This window comes from Protopterus annectens, chromosome 16.part0, assembly GCF_019279795.1.
Source record: "Protopterus annectens isolate FY-2018-M chromosome 16.part0, PAN1.0, whole genome shotgun sequence".
In the NCBI taxonomy this organism is placed as follows: Eukaryota; Metazoa; Chordata; order Ceratodontiformes; family Protopteridae; genus Protopterus; species Protopterus annectens.
The window spans coordinates 41,333,641-41,357,321 of NC_056750.1; the positions used below are offsets into that span (position 1 = coordinate 41,333,641).

Below are 23,681 nucleotides of genomic sequence, written 5' to 3' on the forward strand. Positions count from 1 at the left end.
CAATTAGAGGTGTGGGGGCATAGCCCCCCACCTAGTCTGGTTTTATATGGTCCAGTTTACAATTTAGTATGTTGAAACTCAGTATTATGGGTTTCAGTCAAGTGACTTTTCAGTCTTTTGAAAACTTAGTCTTATGGTCTCAGTCAAATGAGGTTTCTATCATATGATTGATATATATATATATATATATAGATATATATATATATATATATATATATATATGTATATATATATATAGATATACTTAATTTTCACATAAACGAAAATCAAAACAATGAGATGAGAAGACTGAAATCACACATCAGACCTTTACATTGCCAAATTCAGAACAATGAAACACCAGCTGCTCGAAGTCAACACAAAACTCTACCCTTTGTTACATTTTTGCAGGGTGCAAATGCCCCTGCACCCCCTCACCTCTGCAAATTATATATACCAACTCTGAGATCGCACTAAAGTGAAGAAAAGGGTAAATTTCCCAATCCTCACTGTACTGCAATCTCCATTTAGAAGAACCAAGTGTTGTGTGACAGACGCAGATGGTGTTTCATCGATCTGAATTTCAGCATTGTAAAGTTTCAGTGTTATACGATTTCGCTCTTCTCGTCTCAATCTTTTGATTTTCGGCTATGTGAAAATTCAGTACAGTGAAGTAGACCCACGTGTATATCACAGTTACGCTTGGTCTTATTGCCTAGGTTATGAAAAAAGGGTACATGATGACCACTTCACTTATCCAGTTAGTAAATGAATGAATTAATTTAAATTTATTGGAATTGTCCTTACTTTGTTGTATTAAATATATCCATTTGTATAGTTCATCCATACTATTGCATCCTGCAACATGATGTATACAAAACACTACACCCCATAATATACACCACATCCTGCTTTATTATTTAAATACTTGGAGTACAGTGTATCTATTTCCAGTTGATTGTATCATATTCCAGTGACTAAGCTACCTCGTGATGCAATAAAATAAATTGGCCAAAGACGTTATTCCAGACCTGGGACTGAAAAATGATATCAGAATGCGGCTATTTCACCTAATGCCATAGTTAGACTTACCTTCTGTCCTTGACAGCACAAGTTACTTCCAAAAGCATCACAGTCGTATGGTAAGATACTGTTAATGTCAGAAGTTGGAGACCACAGTTTATACTCTACCAAGGGAAGCTACTTAATGTGTAACCTTTGATATGTCAGTTAACATTTTTGTTTAACCTCAGAAAACTCCAGCTCATCAGCTAGGGCACCAAAACGAAGTAATCATTTTAAATAAAATAAAATGAAATAAAATAAAATAAAATAAAGGACCACATCACAGCATAAGTTAACTTACATACAATAAAGTTTACAAAATTAAAAACTTACAACAGGACAGGTGTATGTTCCAGGCTGCAAGTTTTGCTGCTGATAGAACATGTAGTCCATGCTCTGGGGTTGATACAGCGTAGGTATTTGTCCAGTAAAATTTGTCTGATAAGATGGACACAACAAGTGCAATGTCTTTGGGTCTGGTGGACTATAAGGTGGAGGTTCCCCAACAAAGCCGGCATTAATTATCCCAAAGGTGTCCTTTGGGTCATGTCTACCACTTGAGATGGTTTTGGGCTGAGTATTATGTACAGACATCTGGCTGTTTTCTTCTGTATAATTTATAGTTCTGTGCTCATTTTCTGGCTGATGGAATTGTCCATTCTCCATGACTGTGCTCTCCAAATGGGGCCCCAGTCTTCCTACAACTTCCAGGTTTTCTGGACTCTGTATTTGGGGCTGAGCTGGGTGACTCTCATATCCTAGTTCTTGCACTATGACAGATGCAATTGTTCTGCTTGTTTCTGAAATTTCAAGAAAGCAAACAAGTAGGTAAGTGTATCATTTTTAAACACCTTTATCAAATTATTAGGATAAGCTTATATTGTACTCATTTACAGATCAGAAATGTGAATTGCATTTAACCTGAAAAAAAAAGTTAAAAACCTAAATATAGTAGTGAATACAGTATACAATTGCACGTAAGAACCCCTTTGAAATGTCAATAAAAATTAGCAGATGAACAAGAGAAAATATATGAAAGTTAAAGAATTTTGTCTCTGCCAAGTCAGAAGGGAAGATTTTCATAACTTACAGCATTGATTACAGAGGCTGTCATGAAGCAGGAAACTTAGTTATAACTGAAAAATGAATGAAGAAATACCAGTGCCGAGCATTTTAGAGATATAATCAACATAACAGCAGGACATACATTTCCTCATATATGCTGCATTTCCACAGAGTTGCCATTCTTTGTAATTTAATGATCTTCTTCTTCTTCTTTCAGCTTTTCCCGGTTAGGGGTCGCCACAGTGGATCAGCTGTCCGCTCATGATTGGCAGTAGAGTTTTATGGTGTCGAGTTGCCAGCCCGGCACCCGACCTTCCACGGAAGGCACACACACACACACACACACACACACACACACACACACACACACACACACACACACACACACACACACACTCACTCACACCTAGGGCCAATTTAGAGTATCCAGTCCACCTACAACATGTCTTTGGGATGTGGGAAGAAACTGGAGCACCCATAGGAAACCGACGTGACCACAGGGAGGACTGCAGACTCCACACAGAAGGCACCCCGGCCAAGGATTGAACCAGAGAACTTCTTGCTGTGAGGCAACAATGCTAACCGATGCACCACCTTGGCCGCCCCTTTGTAATTTAATGCATAATTTCAGAAATTCATGACAAAAGATTATGATCAATTAACTGTATCAAACAACTTTAACTTTTTTTGTGGGGGAGGGGGATTGATGACTAGTAGTTAAATTCTGTCTCACCAGAGTCACTCACCAGGAGAGCTATGAGAAATAAATCACTCTAGTGGTCCCCCTACATTTCAAGCCCCAAGTGAACAGGGACGCAAATCCCTGATTTCATCTTGTTGAGAACTCAGCCTGATGAGAAAAATAAAAGTAAACATTTTTTTTGGATGAGGGCTTGCACCCACATTTCCTTATTTAAACATGATATACATTATATTATATTATGCTTTGCTGACTGCATTAGTCCCTCCAGGATTGTGGCCTACTTTTAGGGGAGACCTTAGGTAGTATTCAGACTTAAAAGAGAAATTTTAGCTAGGAAACTGGACACATTTCCTTATTCTTTCTTTAATAAATATTATGGGATTTTTTTTACATTCAGCTGAGATATTAAGAACCCAGACACATGACACCTTGGTTTAATAACTTATCTGAAAGATGGGTATACTGAATGCACAGTTGCACAAATGGGAGATGAAATAAAAATACCACCGACAGTCCAGCAGTACCAACACATACATAGAAACTGCACTGGTAGTAACTTCCTGGGGTAAAGTCTGCTCAGTGAGTTTGAAATCAATGAGTTAAAAATTGATGACTTCTTGTCAATTAGTAGGTTAGACCACTTTGATTCTCAAACACAGCTTATAAAAAAGAGCTCTCTTCATAATTCACACGTTCAAAGGACCTGTAGTATTCTAAAGAGGTTCATGATTACTGTCAAACTTCAGTAAATTCACTGCGATACAAAAGCAGTTTAAGGCAAGACAGTTATTGTTCAGAACAGACTGTCAGCAAGCTGAGATTATACATAGGGTGAATTTATGGTCCCCATCCTGCTGTCTAGGTTGTACTGAAATAGGGTCATTGAGGAGCTCTGCATAACATGAATTGTGAGTTTATTCTAGAGTAGTGGCAGTCTCTGGGAGACATATCTGTCACTCCAGCATGTTTTGTTTAAGTCACAGGGTAGGTTGAGATCTCTGGAGTGAGTGACTTTTGTCCCATTTGATTTGCAGACGTACAGCTTTTCCATTAGGGCAGGGTCAGAGACTGCTCTGTAGGCCATGCAGACGTGCAGCTTTTCCATTAGGGCAGGGTCAGAGACTGCTATGTAGGCCAGGCACAGGTCGCCTCTCAGCAGCCTATAGGACATAGAGTACAGTGACAGGGCTTTCAGTCCTTCCATGTAGGTCATGTTTTGGAGTCCCTTGAATTATCTTGGTCAGGAACCTCTGCGGTCTCTCTAACTGCTGTAGGTGTTTGGTGAGGTACATACAAAAGAGAGCATTGTATTCTGTTAGTGGTCTGATGAGGGTGGAGGACAGAGTAGTAATAACATCCTTAGTCTTGGATGTGATGCCTTTACTTATGAAGTGCACAGTGTAAAAGGCTTTGCTTACCATCAGGACACATGCTGATCAAAGTTTAGACTGCTATCAATTTGTGTCCCCAAGTCATGAACAACTGGGTTTGAGCTTAGGGGGGTGCTGCCTATATTGTAATTTGCAGGGGTTACCTCTTTGCCAAAGGAGACATTGATGCACTTTTTTGCATTTAGTACATGGAATATGCCACTCATCAGACTTCTGGAATATTCTTTCCGATCATAATTCATATCCTCAGATGATAGAATAGCACAATCATTATTCAGAATATGTCAGTACTGTTACATCTCTACATATTCTGATACACAATTCTGCTTTCCCATGATCTCATGTTTGCAATAATTTTCCTTACACAAAGAAGGTTACATTCTTATAGAACTTGCAACAAAGCAATGATAAACTATAGAGTAATATTATTCATGTTGCTAATTGTTTCTTTTAGACAAACAATGTTCCATACTATTCCTTTATTTTGGAACAAAGCAGAAATATGAGTTTCATCTAAACTTGCAACATACATCTTCTTCTTCTTCTTCTTCTTTCGGCTCTACCTATATCTCATAGAATACAACCAGGTTTCTGGTCTGAAATTCATTTTGACATTTATAATGTTTGAAATAATTCTGCTAGAGAAAATCCATTCTGACACTTATACTGTTAATATTTTCATATATCATAACAAGAATTAGTACTGTTGGCTGGTTTTCCAGGCTTACCTACCTGGTGGGAATGGCTGACTCATTAAGGACTTTTTCCATTAAGGACTGATGTTCACAGAAGGTGTGACAACTGTGCCCTGGCCCAGCAATCAAGGAGCCTCAATCCTCACCACTAACACCAGGGAGGTCGTCTCATAGAAGAAAAAAAGGATAACTAATACACACAGTAAAGTACAATTTCCCTTAAGTGCACACAGAGATCACAGTCAGTCTGGGGCTGGTTGCTTCCTTGCTCACCAGGTCCCCAATAAGACTCTCCACTGGCACAGCTATAGGGTCCAGGTCTCAGCCTAGCCGGGCAAGCTAAAACCTCCAGTACCCTCTCTGTCCAACCAGTGCTTCGTGTCCCTGCCAAGTAGCTGACACACACACACTTTGAGATAAGTATTTATACAACTTCACAGATGCTCAGCAGGACTAAGACAGAATATATGTGTGTGAATGAGACGGAGGAAAGAGGAATGGTGAGGATGCAAGGAGGAGAGGTGGCGAAGGTGGATGAGTTTAAATACTTGGGGTCAATAGTTCAGAGTAATGGTGAGTGTGGATGAGAGGTGAAGAAGAGAGTACAGGCAGGCTGGCGTGGGTGGAGAAGAGTGTCAGGAGTGATTTGTGACAGATGAGTACCTGTAAGAGTGAAAGGGAAGGTCTACAAGAGGGTAGTGAGACCAGCTATGTTATATGGGTTGAAGACAGTGGCATTGACAAAAAGGCAGGAGTTTGAGCTGGATGTGGCAGAGTTAAAGATGTTAAGATTTGAACTGGGTGTGATGAGGGTGGACAGGATTAGGAATAAGTATATTAGAGGGTCAGCCCAGGTTGGAAGGTTTGGAGACAAAGCCAGAGAGGCACGATTACTTTGGTTTGGACATGTGCTGAGGAGGGATGCTGAGTATATTGGGATAAAGATGCTAAGGATGAAGCTACCAGGTAACAGGAAAAGAGGAAGGCCTAAGATAAGGTTTATGGATGTGGTGAGAGAGGACATGCAAGTGGTTGGTGTGACACAGCAAGATGCAGAAGACAGGAAGAAATGGAAAGAGGTGATCCGCTGTGGCGACCCCTAACAGGAACAGCCGAAAGAAGATGATGATGATGACAGACACTCCTGGGAAAGGCTGACACAGATTCTCCAGCTGTGCTCCTTTACCCAGACTATACAGTAGTAATTACTGCCACCACACAAATAATAATATCAGCTACTAAAAGGCCCTTAAAAGGGTATCCAATTATTACTGTGCAATATTATAATCCAATGGTAGTATGACTAACAGTCAAGGCTTACTTTAGAGTGGCCTATTACAATAACCTCTATAAATATGCAATGTACTCTTGAGCTTATATCTACACAAACCATCCACAGGTAGAAGGTTTTAAAAGTATTTAATAATAAATAATTACAACACAAGACAAAACTACCACACCACAGAGATATCTAAGTGTTCAGAGATCACACAGAAACTTAAAATAATACTGTAGGAAAGGTCTGATTTCAAAGAAAAATACCTAATTAATCTTTACTAGCTTTAACTATTCCTACAAGAATCACAGTGCTAAAACTTACATGTGAGCATAAGGCAGAGTGCTGATAAGTTGGATGTCCAAAGTCAAAATGCTTTTAGTCTCTTGTGAGAAATAGTATTTAAACATTACTAACAAACATATCTCTAAGGCCCTCCCAGATTACATCATTTTTGACACTTAGGTTTTCCCAGTATTCACATTGCATCATCTTAACACCTGGTCTGAGTTCTCAGGTCACAAACTGCATTATTTAGCAATCTAACACCTGCACAGAAACTTACAACAATAGAAGACATTTCACATGTATATTCTAACAGAAACTAGAGCAATAAAGCACATTCCACATCTAACTTCTGGTCATAAACTTTATCCTTAAAACAATGGGCATGAAACCTTCATCCAGCCGCACTGGAGCTGAATTCTAACATGAAAGGGTCACAACATGCTTCACTGGGCCAGTAGAGTGCAATGTTGTCACATATTTTGCAGTTCCACATCTCACAGTATTCTTTACACTCAAGAAACATGCCTGTATTTTACATTTATTATCATGAAAACATGCCTGTATTTTACATTTATTTACAAATGCCAGAATTATATATCAAATTCTATTTGACTAGGCTGGCAGCCTTCACCCATTTCTCCCCAGTCGTCACAGAAGGTACAACAAGTATGCACTGGGAATCACAGGTAGATACGCTGATAAATGTTGTTCTGCTGATTTCACAGGAGACAAGATGCATTATGATGTGCATAAAATCAACATCTAGTGACTGTCTGGGCACAATGTCTGATGTCTAAAATGCATTTATATTGTGTCGAACTCTGATATAAGCTCCTACTGTTGCCATGTACTCAGAACATTTTACTCAAGCTAATTAAAGAAAGAAATATTCCATTCAATTTATTATTCAATCTCTGGGGCTGCAATGCCTGATAAACATATGAAATGTTTTAGTGGACTCCGTATATGTCTAACAGGATATCTACTGGGCTCCCTAGAGTTACTTAGTATTTTATTTTATTTTTCTTAATGAAAAAGTAGCCTGTACTCATGGTACAGACTGTGCTGATATGAAGGCCATTTCCTGGGGGAGGGTTTCTAATAAAGTTACATGGTTTCCCAGTAGAACAAATATAGAAAGTTTACTACAGCTGCCTCCTAAGAGGACAGCATGCTTCTTAGACTGGTCAGGAATTGTTCACTTATTTCAAATCAGTGTAAATGCTCAAAGGTAAGATCCTTCTACCTATATTGGGGTGATTGTTGTTCCGCCTGTGTGCACACGCACTGAGTGATTGTCCTGCGCTAAACAAGACACTGGCCTGTTTTGCTATCTTCACACCCCTATCTTTGGCTAGACCACCCTCTCATATATATATATCTACCTTTATATAAATAACATATATTTACCTTTATTTTTGTAGATGTTAAAGTCTGTGGTTAGAAGTTTCATTTTCCATATTTATTTTACATATGGGGTTAATCTAAGAGATGTAGAAGTATATATGTTTTTTCAGCATGATTCACAGAAGCCTGAGTTTCAATAATTGAGAAATTATAATGATGCGCGAGATTAAGTTGGAGCACTTCTTTGAGAGTGCTTTATTATACTAAGTTAGTTATGTTAGATTTTGGGGCCATCAGTTGAGCGCATATGAAATATATAAAAATAAAATAGTATTCATAAGAAGTATGATGGATGCATGGTTTCGTTCTTAGTTGACATCAGAGAATTCATTGAGGGTTGTGTATTACGATTTGACATCAAACAGTGAGTACGAGCGCTTGTTTGTCTTTAGCTTGCTTCAGTGTACATGATGACAGAGGCAATGACTGTTACATCAGCGACGATAACGCAATACTCATGTAAGGAAGTGTAGATGTCCATTTGAACACTAGGAGGCTGCATTACACAGATCTTGTGATTAATCAGGCAGTTTAATCAAAATAAACTAGACAACCATAAAAACACATTTGATCGTTTATACAGGTTTACATCTGTCATGAATACAGTGAGTAACATCTTAGGGATGGCGTACAAGAAGTCAGTATTGAAAGTTATGTAGATAGTTAGGCTATTTTTAATTTTTAATCTTTATTCTCCATTTTAATTCAATGTGGTGGTTTATTTGTCCAATTGGTGTTTTACAGAATTTTCATGTGATTGGACTTATACACATCAAACATGAATTTGAAGGTTAAGTGGAAGCCATTCAAGCGAAATATAGAATGACTCCCTTGAACAAGTAGACTTGTTTATGTATATGTATGTACAATATTTTAAGATTTTAAAAAATACATGGGTTTACATACACACATACAGATTTGATGTAAATACCATTGTTATTGGTTACGAATATATGATGGTTCGTATGAACAGTGTTCTTTGTAAACATATATATATTTCATTGTTTTTAGGATGCGTTTTAATAGTGGATCAGCAGAGCAAGTGGTATTAGTTTAGCTTCTGCTATGCTTCACGAAGTTTTATAATGTTTTATAAGGTTCATACTCGCAACAATACTTTGCAAGATGTGCGTTTTTACAAGAGAATGCATTAGCACTTGAATGAGCGATTGTTACTAAATTTATGAGTAACTAGTTTTGAATTCATGCACAGGGATAATAATATGGAAGTGTACATGCATGGGGAGAATGATGGAGCAGTCTGCATGCAAAGCGAGAATGATCGGGCAGTGTGCATTCACAGGGAGAATGATGGACCAGTCTTCATGCAAAGAGACAATGATGGGACAGTGTGCATGCATAGAGACAATGATGAGGCAGTGTGCATGCACAGGGAGAATGATGGGACAGTCTGTATGCACAGAGAGAATGATGGGGCAGTATGCATGCACAGGGAGGTTGATGTGGCAGTCTGCATGCACAGGGTGAATGATGGTGCAGTGTGTATGCACAGGAAGAATGATGGGGCAGTCTGCATGCACATGGAGAATGATGGGGCAGTATACATGCACATAGAGAATGATGAGGCAGTCTGCATGCACATAGAGAATGGTGGGACAGTGTGCATGCACAGGGATAATGATATGGCAGTGTGCATGCACAGGGAGAATGATGGGGCAGTCTGCATGCACAGAGGGAATGATGTGGCAGTGTGCATGCATTGGGGAAATAATGGGGCAGTGTGCATGCACAGGGAGAATGATGGGGCAGTCTGCATGCACATGGAGAATGATGGGGCAGTGTGCATGCATTGGGGAAACAATGGGGCAGTGTGCATGCACAGAGAGAATGATCAGGCAGTGTGCATGCACAGGGAGAATGATGGACCAGTGTGCATGCACAGAGACAATGATGGGACAGTGTGCATGCACAGAGACAATGATGAGGCAGTGTGCATGCACAGGGAGAATGATGGGGCAGTCTGCATGCACAGAGGGAATGATGTGGCAGTGTGCATGCATTGGGGAAATAATGGGGCAGTGTGCATGCACAGGGAGAATGATGGGGCAGTCTGCATGCACATGGAGAATGATGGGGCAATATGCATGCACAGGGAGAATGATGGGGCAGTGTAAGTGTGGCAGAAGAATTATGGGCAGGTTGCATGCACAGGGAAAATGTTGGGGCAGTGTGCATGCACAGGGAGAATGTTGGAGTAGTGTGCATGCACAGAGAGAATGATCAGACAGTGTGCATGCACAGCGAGAATGGTGGGGCAGTGTGCATGCACAGGGACAATGATGGGGCAGTGTGCATGCACATGGAGAATGTTGGGGCAGTGTGCATGCACAGAGAGAAAGATCAGGCAGCGTGCATGCACAGCATAAGGAGAATGATGGACCAGTGTGCATGCACAGAGACAATGATGGGGCAGTGTGCATGCACAGGGAGAATGATGGGGCAGTCTGCATGCACAGAGAGAATAATATAGCAGTGTGCATACACAGGGAGAATGATGGGGCAGTGTGCATGCAAAGGGAGAATGATGGGGCAGTGTGTATGCACATGGAGAATGATGGGGCGGTCTACATGCACATGGAGAATGATGGGGTAGTGTGCATGCACAGAGAGAAAGATTGGGCAGTGTGCATGCACAGGACGGAGAATAATGGACCAGTGTGCATGCATAGAGACAATGATGGGGCAGTGTGCATGCACAGAGAGAATGATGGAGCAGTGTGCATGTACAGGGAGAATGATGGAGCAGTGTGCATGCAAAGGGAGATTGATGGGGCAGTGTAAGTGTGGCAGGAGAATTATGGGCAGGTTGCGTGTATAGGGATAATGATGGGGCAGTGTGCATGCACAGGGAGAATGATGGGGCAGACTGTATGCACATAGAGAATGGTGGGATAGTGTGCATGCACAGGGATAATAATATGGAAGTGTACATGCATGGGGAGAATGATGGAGCAGTCTGCATGCACAGCGAGAATGATCGGGCAGTGTGCATTCACAGGGAGAATGATGGACCAGTCTTCATGCAAAGAGACAATGATGGGACAGTGTGCATGCATAGAGACAATGATGAGGCAGTGTGCATGCACAGGGAGAATGATGGGACAGTCTGTATGCACAGAGAGAATGATGGGGCAGTATGCATGCACAGGGAGGTTGATGTGGCAGTCTGCATGCACAGGGTGAATGATGGTGCAGTGTGTATGCACAGGAAGAATGATGGGGCAGTCTGCATGCACATGGAGAATGATGGGGCAGTATACATGCACATAGAGAATGATGAGGCAGTCTGCATGCACATAGAGAATGGTGGGACAGTGTGCATGCACAGGGATAATGATATGGCAGTGTGCATGCACAGGGAGAATGATGGGGCAGTCTGCATGCACAGAGGGAATGATGTGGCAGTGTGCATGCATTGGGGAAATAATGGGGCAGTGTGCATGTACAGGGAGAATGATGGGGCAGTCTGCATGCACATGGAGAATGATGGCGCAGTGTGCATGCATTGGGGAAATAATGGGGCAGTGTGCATGCACAGAGAGAATGATCAGGCAGTGTGCATGCACAGGGAGAATGATGGACCAGTGTGGATGCACAGAGACAATGATGGGACAGTGTGCATGCACATAGACAATGATGAGGCAGTGTGCATGCACATTGAGAATGATGGGGCAGTCTGCATGCACAGAGGGAATGATGTGGCAGTGTGCATGCATTGGGGAAATAATGGGGCAGTGTGCATGCACAGGGAGAATGATGGGGCAGTCAGCGTGCACATGGAGAATGATGGGGCAATATGCATGCACAGGGAGAATGATGGGGCAGTGTAAGTGTGGCAGAAGAATTATGGGCAGGTTGCATGCACAGGGAAAATGTTGGGGCAGTGTGCATGCACAGGGAGAATGTTGGAGTAGTGTGCATGCACAGAGAGAATGATCAGACAGTGTGCATGCACAGCGAGAATGGTGGGGCAGTGTGCATGCACAGGGACAATGATGGGGCAGTGTGCATGCACATGGAGAATGTTGGGGCAGTGTGCATTGCCAGAGAGAAAGATCAGGCAGCGTGCATGCACAGCATAAGGAAAATGATGGACCAGTGTGCATGCACAGAGACAATGATGGGGCAGTGTGCATGCACAGGGAGAATGATGGGGCAGTCTGCATGCACAGAGAGAATAATATAGCAGTGTGCATACACAGGGAGAATGATGGGGCAGTGTGCATGCACAGGGAGAATGATGGGGCAGTGTGTATGCACATGGAGAATGATGGGGCAGTCTACATGCACATGGAGAAGGGTGGGATAGTGTGCATGCACAGGGATAATGATATGGCAGTGTGCATGCATGGGGAAAATGATGGAACAGTCTGCATGCACATAGAGAATGATCAGGCAGTGTGCATGCACAGAGAGAATGATGGACCAGTCTGCATGCACAGAGACAATGAGGAGGCAGTGTGCATGCACAGGGAGAATGATGGGACAGTCTGCATGCACAGGGAGAATGATGGGGCAGTGTGCATGCACAGGAAGAATGATGGGGCAGTGTGCATGTACAGGGAGAATGATAAACCAGTGTGCATGCACAGAGACAATGATGAGGCAGTCTGCATGCACAAGGAGAATGATGGGGCATTGTGCATGTACAGAGAGAATGATCGGGCAGTGTGCATGCACAGGGAGAATGATGGACCAGTGTGCATGCACAGAAACTATGATGAGGCAGTCATGCACAGGGAAAATGATGGGGCAATGTGCATGCACAGGGAGAATGATGGGGCAATGTGCATGCACAGGGAGAATGAAGGGGCAGTCTGCATGCACAAGGAGAATGATGAGGCTGTCTACATACAGAGGGAGAATGATGGGACAGTCTGCATGCACATAGAGAATCGTGGGGCAGTGTGCATGCACAGGGATAATGATATGCTAGTGTGCATCCACAGGGAGATTGATGGGGCAGTGTGCATGCACAGGGAGAATGATGTGGCAGTCTGCATGTCTGCATGTAGATGTAGAATGATGGGGCAGTCTACATGCATAAGGAGAATGATGGGGCAGTCTGCATGCACAGGGATAATGATGGGGCAGTGTGCATGCACAGGGAGAATTATGGGGCAGTGTGTATGCACAGGGAGAATGATGGGGCAGTCTGCATGCACAGAGGGAATAGTGGGGCAGTGTGCATGCACAGGGATAATGAAATGGCAGTGTGCATGCACAGGGAGAATTATGGGGCAGTGTGTATGCACAGGGAGAATGATGGGGCAGTCTGCATGCACAGAGGGAATGATGTGGCAGTGTGCATGCATTGGGGAAATAATGGGGCAGTGTGCATGCACAGGGAGAATGATGGGGCAGTCAGCGCGCACATGGAGAATGATGGGGCAATATGCATGCACAGGGAGAATGATGGGGCAGTGTAAGTGTGGCAGAAGAATTATGGGTAGGTTGCATGCCCAGGGAGAATGATGAGGCAGTGTGCATTCACAGGGAGAATGATGGAGCAGTCTGCATGCACAGAGAGAATGATCAGACAGTGTGCATGCACAGCGAGAATGGTGGGGCAGTGTGCATGCACAGGGACAATGATGGGGCAGTGTGCATGCACATGGAGAATGTTGGGGCAGTGTGCATTGCCAGAGAGAAAGATCAGGCAGCGTGCATGCACAGCATAAGGAAAATGATGGACCAGTGTGCATGCACAGAGACAATGATGGGGCAGTGTGCATGCACAGGGAGAATGATGGGGCAGTCTGCATGCACAGAGAATAATATAGCAGTGTGCATACACAGGGAGAATGATGGGGCAGTGTGCATGCAAAGGGAGAATGATGGGGCAGTGTGTATGCACATGGAGAATGATGAGGCAGTCTACATGCACATGGAGAAGGGTGGGATAGTGTGCATGCACAGGGATAATGATATGGCAGTGTGCATGCATGGGGAAAATGATGGAACAGTCTGCATGCACATAGAGAATGATCAGGCAGTGTGCATGCACAGAGAGAATGATGGACCAGTCTGCATGCACAGAGACAATGAGGAGGCAGTGTGCATGCACAGGGAGAATGATGGGACAGCCTGCATGCACAGGGAGAATGATGGAGCAGTGTGCATGCACAGGAAGAATGATGGGGCAGTGTGCATGTACAGGGAGAATGATAAACCAGTGTGCATGCACAGAGACAATGATGAGGCAGTCTGCATGCACAAGGAGAATGATGGGGTAGTGTGCATGCACACAGAGAATGATCAGGCAGTGTGCATGCACAGGGAGAATGATGGACCAGTGTGCATGCACAGAAACTATGATGAGGCAGTCATGCACAGGGAAAATGATGGGGCAATGTGCATGCACAGGGAGAATGATGGGGCAATGTGCATGCACAGGGAGAATGAAGGGGCAGTCTGCATGCACAAGGAGAATGATGAGGCTGTCTACATACAGAGGGAGAATGATGGGACAGTCTGCATGCACATAGAGAATCGTGGGGCAGTGTGCATGCACAGGGATAATGATATGCTAGTGTGCATCCACAGGGAGATTGATGGGGCAGTGTGCATGCACAGGGAGAATGATGTGGCAGTCTGCATGTCTGCATGTAGATGTAGAATGATGGGGCAGTCTACATGCATAAGGAGAATGATGGGGCAGTCTGCATGCACAGGGATAATGATGGGGCAGTCTGCATGCACTGGGAGAATGATTGGGCAGTGTGCATGCACATGGAGACTGATGGGGCAGTGTGCATGCACAGGGAGAATGATGGACCAGTCTGCATGAACAGAGACAATGATGGGACAGTTTGCATGCATTGGGACAGTGATGAGGCAGTGTGTATGCACAGGGAGAATGATGGGACAGTCTGCATGCACAGAGAGAATGATGGAGCAGTGTGCATACACAGGGAGAATGATGGGGCAGTGTGCATGCATTGGGAGAATGATGGACCAGTGTGCATGCACAGAGACAAGGATGAGGCAGGGTACATGCACAGGGAGAATGATGGGGGAGTGTGCATGCACAGGAAGAATGATGAGGCAATGTGCATGCATAGGGAGAATGATGGGTCTGTCTGCATGCACATGGAGAATGATGGGGCAGTCTACATACTGAGGGAGAATGATGGGCAGTCTGCATGCACATAGAGAATAGTGGGGCAGTGTGCATGCACAGGGATAATGATATGGCAGTGTGCATGCACAGGGAGAATTATGGGGCAGTTTGTATGCACAGGGAGAATGATGGGGCAGTCTGTATGTTTGCATGCACATGTAGAATGATGGGGCAGTCTGCATGCATAGTGAAAATGATGGGGCAGTCTGCATGCACAGGGAGAATGATGGAGCAGTGTGCTTGCACAGGGAGAATGATGGGGCAGTGTGCATGCACATGGAGAATGATGGGATAGTGTGCATGCACAGGGATAATGATATGGCAATGTGCATGCATCTGGAGAATGATGGAGCAGTCTGCATGCGCATAGAGAATGATCAGGCAGTGTGCATGCACAGGGAGAATGATGGACCAGTCTGCATGCACAGAGACAATGATGGGACAGTGTGCATGCATAGAGACAGTGATGAGGCAGTATGCATGCACAGGGAGAATGATGGGACCATCTGCATGCACAGAGAGAATGACGGGGCAGTGTGCATACACAGGGAGAATGATGGGGTAGTGTGCATGCACAAGGAGAATGATGGGGCAGTGTGCTTGCATAGGGAGAATAATGGACCAGTGTGCATGCACAGAGACAATGATGAGGCAGTGTGCATGCACAGGGAGAATGATGGGGTAGTGTGCATGCACAGAGAGAATGAACGGGCAGTGTGCATGCACAGGGAGAATGATGGACCAGTGTGCATGCACAGAGACTATGATGAAGCAGTGTGCATGCACAGGGAGAATGATGGGGCAGTCTACATACAGAGGGAGAATGATGGGCAGTCTGCATGAACATAGAGAATAGTGGGGCAGTGTGCATGCACAGGGATAATGAAATGGCAGTGTGCATGCACAGGGAGAATTATGGGGCAGTGTGTATGCACAGGGAGAATGATGGGGCAGTCTGCATGTCTGCATGCACATGTAGAATGATGGGGCAGTCTGCATGCATAGTGAAAATGATGGGGCAGTCTGCATGCATAGTGAAAATGATGGGGCAGTCTGCATGCACAGGGAGAATGATGGAGCAGTGTGCTTGCACATGGAGAATGATGGGGCAGTGTGCATGCACATGGAGATGATGGGATAGTGTGCATACACAGGGATAATGATATGGCAATGTGCATGCATCTGGAGAATGATGGAGCAGTGTGCATGCACAGAGAGAATGATGGACCAATCTGCATGCACAGAGACAATGATGGGACAGTGTGCATGCATAGAGACAGTGATGAGGCAGTGTGCATGCACAGGGAGAATGATGGGACAGTCTGCATGCACAGAGAGAATGACGGGGCAGTGTGCACACACAGGGAGAATGATGGGGTAGTGTGCATGCACAAGGAGAATGATGGGGCAGTGTGCTTGCATAGGGAGAATAATGGACCAGTGTGCATGCACAGAGACAATGATGAGGCAGTGTGCATGCACAGGGAGAATGATGGGGTAGTGTGCATGCACAGAGAGAATGATCGGGCAGTGTGCATGCACAAGGAGAATGATGGACCAGTGTGCATGCACAGAGACTATGATGAGGCAGTGTGCATGCACAGGGAGAATTATGGGGCAGTGTGCATGCACAGGGAGAATGATGGGGCAATGTGCATGCACAGGGAGAATGATGGGACAGTCTGCATGCACAAGGAGAATGATGGGGCAGTCTACATACAGAGGAAGAATGATGGGACAGTCTGCATGCACAGAGAGAATGGTGGGGCAGTGTGCATGCACAGGGATAATGATATGGTAGTGTGCATTCACAGGGAGAATGATGGGACAGTGTGCATGCACAGGGAGAATGATGTGGCAGTCTGCATGTCTGCATGCAGATGTAGAATGATGGGGCAGTCTGCATGCATAGGGAGAATGATGGGGCAGTCTGCATGCACAGGGATAATGATGGGGCAGTCTGCATGCACTGGGAGAATGATGGGGCAGTGTGCATGCACATGGAGAATGATGGGGCAGTGTGCATGCACAGGGAGAATGATGGACCAGTCTGCATGCACAGAGACAATGATGGGACAGTTTGCATGCATAGAGACAGTGATGAGGCAGTGTGTATGCACAGGGAGAATGATGGAACAGTCTGCATGCACAGAGAGAATGACGGAGCAGTGTGCATACACAGGGAGAATGATGGGGCAGTGTGCATGCACAAGGAGAATGACAGGGCAGTGTGCATGCATTGGGAGAATGATGGACAAGTGTGCATGCACAGAAACAAGGATGAGGCAGTGTGCGTGCACGAGGAGAATGATGGGGTAGTGTGCATGCACAGATAGAATGATGGACCAGTGTGCATGCACAGGGAGAATGATGGACCAGTGTGCATGCACATAGACTATGATGAGGCAGTGTGCATGCACAGGGAGAATGATGGGGGAGTGTGCATGCACAGGAAGAATGATGGGGCAACGTGCATGCATTGGGAGAATGATTGGTCTGTCTGCATGCACATGGAGAATGATTGGGCAGTCTACATACAGAGGGAGAATGATGGGACAGTATGAATGCACATAGAGAATGGTGGGGCAGTGTGCATGCACATGGATAATGATATGGCAATGTGCATGCACAGGGAGAATTATGGGGCAGTGTGCATGCACAGGGAGAATGATGGGGCAGTCTGCATGTCTGCATGCACATGTAGAATGCTGGGGCAGTCTGCATGCATAGTGAAAATGATGGGGCAGTCTGCATGCACAGGGAGAATGATGGAGCAGTGTGCTTGCACATGGAGAATGATGGGGCAGTGTGCATGCACATGGAGAATGATGGGATAGTGTGCATGCACAGGGATAATGATATGGCAATGTACATGCATCTGGAGAATGATGGAGCAGTCTGCATGCACAGAGAGAATGATCGGGCAGTGTGCATGCACAGGGAGAATGATGGACCAGTGTGGATGCACAGAGACAATGATGGGACAGTGTGCATGCACAGAGACAATGATGAGGCACTATGCATGCACAGTGAGAATGATGGGGCAGTCTGCATGCACAGAGGTAATGATGTGGCAGTGTGCATGCATTGGGGAAATAATGGGACAGTGTGCATGCACAGGGAGAATGATGGGGCAGTCTGCATGCACAAGGAGAATGATGGGGCAGTCTACATATGGAGGGAGAATGATGGGACAGTCTGCATGCACATAGAGAATGGTGGGGCAGTGTGCATGCACAGGGATAATGATATGGTAGTGTGCATGCACAGGGAGAATGATGGGGCAGTGTGCATGCACAGGGAGAATGATGTGGCAATCTGCATGTCTGCATGCATATGTAGAATGATGGGGCAGTCTGCATGCATAGGGAGAATGATGGGGCAGTCTGCATGCACAGGGATAATGATGGGGCAGTCTGCATGCACTGGAAGAATGATGGGGCAGTGTGCATGCATATGGAGAATGATGGGGCAGTGTGCATGCACATGGAGAATGATGGGGCAGTGTGCATGCACAGGGAGAATGATGGACCAGTCTGCATGCACAGAGACAATGATGGGACAGTTTGCATGCATAGAGACAGTGATGAGGCAGTGTGTATGCACAGGGAGAATGATGGAACAGTCTGCATGCACAGAGAGAATGACGGAGCAGTGTGCATACACAGGGAGAATGATGGGGCAGTGTGCATGCACAAGAAGAATGATAGGGCAGTGTGCATGCATTGGGAGAATGATGGACAAGTGTGCATGCACAGAGACAAGGATGAGGCAGTGTGCATGCACGGGGAGAATGATGGGGTAGTGTGCATGCACAGATAGAATGATCGGGCAGTGTGCATGCACAGGGAGAATGATGGACCAGTGTGCATGCACATAGACTATGATGAAGCAGTGTGCATGCACAGGGAGAATGATGGGGGAGTGTGCATGCACAGGAAGAATGATGGGGCAATGTGCATGCATAGGGAGAATGATGGGTCTGTCTGCATGCACATGGAGAATGATGGGGCAGTCTACATACAGAGGGAGAATGATGGGACAGTCTGCATGCACATAGAGAATGGTGGGGCAGTGTGCATGCACATAGATAATGATATGGCAATGTGCATGCACAAAGAGAATTATGGGGCAGTGTGCATGCACAGGGAGAATGATGGGGCATTCTGCATGTCTGCATGCACATGTAGAATGCTGGGGCAGTCTGCATGCATAGTGAAAACGATGGGGCAGTCTGCATGCACAGGGAGAATGATGGAGCAGTGTGCTTGCACATGGAGAATGATGGGGCAGTGTGCATGCACATGGAGAATGATGGGATAGTGTGCATGCACAGGGATAATGATATGGCAATGTGCATGCATCTGGAGAATGATGAAGCAGTCTGCATGCACACGAGAATGATCGGGCAGTGTGCATGCACAGGGAGAATGATGGACCAGTCTGCATGCACAGAGACAATGATGGGACAGTGTGCATGCATAGAGACAGTGATGAGGCAGTGTGCATGCACAGGGAGAATGATGGGACAGTCTGCATGCACAGAAAGAATGACCGGGCAGTGTGCATACACAGGGAGAATGATGGGGTAGATTGCATGCACAAGGAGAATGATGGGGCAGTGTGCTTGCATAGGGAGAATAATAGACCAGTGTGCATGCACAGAGACAATGATGAGGCAGTGTGCATGCACAGGGAGAATGATGGGGTAGTGTGCATGCACAGAGAGAATGATCGGGCAGTGTGCATGCACTGGGAGAATGATGGACCAGTGTGCATGCACAGAGACTATGATGAGGCAGTGTGCATGCACAGGGAGAATGATGGGGCAATCTGCATGCACAGGGAGAATGATGGAGCAGTGTGCTTGCACATGGAGAATGATGGGGCAGTGTGCATGCACATGGAGAATGATGGGATAGTGTGCATGCACACTGATAATGATATGGCAATGTGCATGCATGGGGAGAATGATGGAGCAGTCTGCATGCACAGAGACAATGATGGGACAGTGTACATGCTTAGAGACAGTGATGAGGCAGTGTGCATGCACAGGGAGAATGATGGGACAGTCTGCATGCACAGAGAGAATGACGGGGCAGTATGCATACACAGGGAGAATGATGGGGTAGTGTGCATGCACAAGGAGAATGATGGGGTATTGTGCATGCATAGGGAGAATAATGGACCATTGTGCATGCACAGAGACAATGATGAGGCAGTGTGCATGCACAGGGAGAATGATGGGGCAGTGTGCATGCACAGAGAGAATGATTGGGCAGTGTGCATGCACAGGGAGAATGATGGACCAGTGTGCATGCACAGAGACAATGATGAGGCAGTGTGCATGCACAGGGAGAATGATGGGGCAGTGTGCATGCACAGGGAGAATGATGGGGCAGTCTGCATGCACATGGAGAATGATGGGGCAGTCTACATACAGAGGGAGAATGATGGGACAGTATGCATGCACATAGAGAATGGTGGGGCAGTTTGCATGCACAGGGATAATGATATGGCAATGTGCATGCACAGGGAAAATGATGCGGCAGTGTGCATGCACAGGGAGAATGACGGAGCAGTCTGCATGCACAGGAAGAATGATGGGGCAGTGTGCTTGCACATGGAGAATGATGGGGCTGTGTGCATGCACAGAGACAATGATGAGGCAGTCTGCATGCACATGGAGAATGATGGGGCAATGTGCATGCACAGGGAGAATTATGGGGTAGTGTGCATGCACAGAGACAATGATGAGGCAGTCCACATGCACATGGAGAATGATGGGGCAGTCTGCATGCACTGGGAGAATGATGGGGCAGTGTGCATGCACAGGGAGAATGATAGGGCTGTGTGCATGCACAGAAAGAATGGTGGGCAGTGTGCATGCACAGGGATAATGCTATGGCAGTGTGCATGCACAGGATGATGGGGCAGCATGCATGCACAGGGAGAATGATGGGGCAGTCTGCATGTCTGCATGCACATGTAGAATGATGCGGCAGTCTGCATGCATAGTGAGAATTATGGGGCAGTCTGCATGCACTGGGAGGATGATGGGGCAATGTGCATGCACAGGGAGAATTATGGGGTAGTGTGCATGCACAGAGACAATGATGAGGCAGTCTGCATGCACAGGGAGAATGATAGGGTAGTCTGCATGCACAGGGAGAATGATGGGGCAGTATGCATGCACAGGGAGAATGATGGGGCAATCTGTATGCACATAGAGATTAATGGGGTAGTGTGCATACCCAGAGAGAATGATTGCACTGTCTGCATGCACAGGGAGAATGATGGAGCATTCTGCATGCACCACAAAATGATGGCACAGTGTAAATGTGTCAAAAGAATTATGGGCAGGTTGAGAATGATGGGGCATCATAGTATCATAGTAGAATCCCTGACTATTGACTAGGGGGACCATTTAAGTGTAGCCATGCTTCCCACTAAAGTTTTATAGGTATTATTTCCCAGTGGTGCTGTAGAGTATACCTACTTGGGCATGGGTGGCCAATCATTTACAGGCTTCTTTTCTTTAATAGAGACACAGGTGTCAGACCAGGGATATATTTATGGTTTCCCATCCACTGATCCATATTTTGCTTGAAAAAGTGCAGTCATGAGCTTTCCGTCACATGGATGGGAAGCCTGTTCCAGAGAGGGGAGAGTCTCTGAGACACATACCCGTCCCACCAGTATGTCCTATTTGTGTTGCAGGTGCAGTTTAGGTCCCTGGATCAGGTGTTTCTGATGATATTTATTTTACAAATGTGGAACAGGTTCATCACGGCTGGATCAGAGGATTCCTTTGCAGGCCAGGAATAGGTCGCCACTCAGCAGCCTGTAGGGAGACCAAATATAGGACAAAGCTTTGAGGTGGTCTGCATATGGCTTGTTTTCCATACCATGTATTCTTTTTCTGAGGAATCTCTGAGGATGCTCCAATTGTTGCATATACTTGGCCAGGTAGATACCGAAGAGAGCACTGTACTCAATGACTGGTCTTATGGAAGGAGAGTACAACAGAACAAAGACAAGTTTGGATCTGGATGCCATACCCATGCTTTTAAGTAGTGCAACATAGAATGATTTCCTTACTGCAGTATATACATGACGTTCAAATGCCAAATCACTGTCTACATGCATTCCCAAGTGCCTGACTACAGAGCCTACTCTTAGGAGTATATTGTCAATGTAGTAGTTTGCTGGGGTGGTCAACTTTCTGAGAGATACTATGATGCACTTTTTGGCATTGAGTTTTAGACCATGTCTCTGGCAGCAGTTATTAGTTTGTGTCATACCTTCTATGAGGATATTTGAATCTTGGGGGGGATTCAGTGATTGCACCCAATTTGCAATCTTCTGCAAACTGACAGCTAGAGGCCAGTTACATTAGCCTTGACCTCAGATGAGTTGATGCCAAACAGGAGTGGCCCCAGCACTCAGCCCTGATGTATTCACTAGTAACCATCTTTCTTGTGGAGGTCGACACCACTATTCTAATTTCTTGAGTCTTATCTGTAAGCCATATGGCTATCTATTAGGTGATGTAGAGATTTATGCCTAGTTTAGTGAGCTTCTCTACAATGCCTGAGTGGGGTATTGTGTCAAATGCCTTGGTCTGGTTGAGGTAGGCAGTATACACCATTTTGCCCTGAACCATTGCTTTGGTGACTTACTCAAAGAAGTCCACCAGGCTGAGCAGGCAAGACTTGCCCTTGAAAAACCCAAATTGATTTGGTCCAGTGATTTTAAGTTACCTATGTCGTAATTTAGTATATCCATAATAATTCTTGCCATAGCTTTGCATATCAAGCTAGTCAGGCTTATGGGATGATAATTCCTGGGGTCCATAGATGGCCCACCCTTGTGCAGTGGGATAACTGTTGCAGTCTAGAGGCTAATGTTCCTGATAGTTTGTGTTTCATGCTATTAGTTAGCATCCTGGGATATTATTGTGACCCATCAATGCAGTGTTCTTGGCCTTGGAAAACAGTTTCATTACCCGCTCTCTAGTGATAATTGAGAGAGTTATAGATGTGGGTATTTATTGAGGGACATCTGGCAGGGAACGGGGTGGTAAAATTAGAGCTACATTTGTCATCCAGGAGGTTTGCTATATCTTCGGTCTCCCTATATGTGGAATAATTTACAATGAATTTGGTATATTGCTGTACATTGCTTTTAAGGTTACAGACGTAGCTGAAGAAAGCTTTGTGATCATCCTCAACCTGGGAGGCTAATTTTACCTCAGATTTGGCTTCAGTGGAATTGATTAGTCCTCTGTGTTGCTTGATGAGTTTTTTTTCTTTTTTTAACTTTGCTTACATTGCACCTCCTATTGTTTGCAATGCATTTCTTCCTTTTATTATACAAGCTTTTGGTGTTGGGATTCCACTAGGGCAACTTGTTTTTTGAGCTGGCCCTGTGCTTAATCTGGATAGGTACAGCTGTCTAAAGGCAGCTGTTAATATGATTATACAGCATTTCTGTGAGTGATTACAATAGTCAGTGGTGTTCTCATAGTTTAAGGGGGCTTGAAATTTTGCCATGGTGTCACTTAGCAGTAGGAAATTTGCACCAGAATAATTTGTAAAAGTTCCAGGGTTAGCCAGTATCCCTAATTTTTATCTTTACTTCAAAGGAGACAGCTTTATGGTCTGGC

The 23,681-nt window shown here is 45.1% G+C and overlaps 1 protein-coding gene across 2 annotated transcripts in view; it reads right to left on the bottom strand.

Moving 5' to 3' along the window:
- The window catches only part of PRRT1B (proline rich transmembrane protein 1B), a 245,585-nt gene that overhangs the window by 125,757 nt on the left and 96,147 nt on the right, over positions 1–23,681 (bottom strand). For both annotated transcript variants that reach the window (XM_044057864.1, XM_044057865.1), the window contains exon 2: positions 1,378–1,844. In XM_044057864.1, the coding sequence (XP_043913799.1) occupies positions 1,378–1,844 (467 nt within the window). The remainder of the gene's footprint in view (positions 1–1,377; positions 1,845–23,681) is intronic.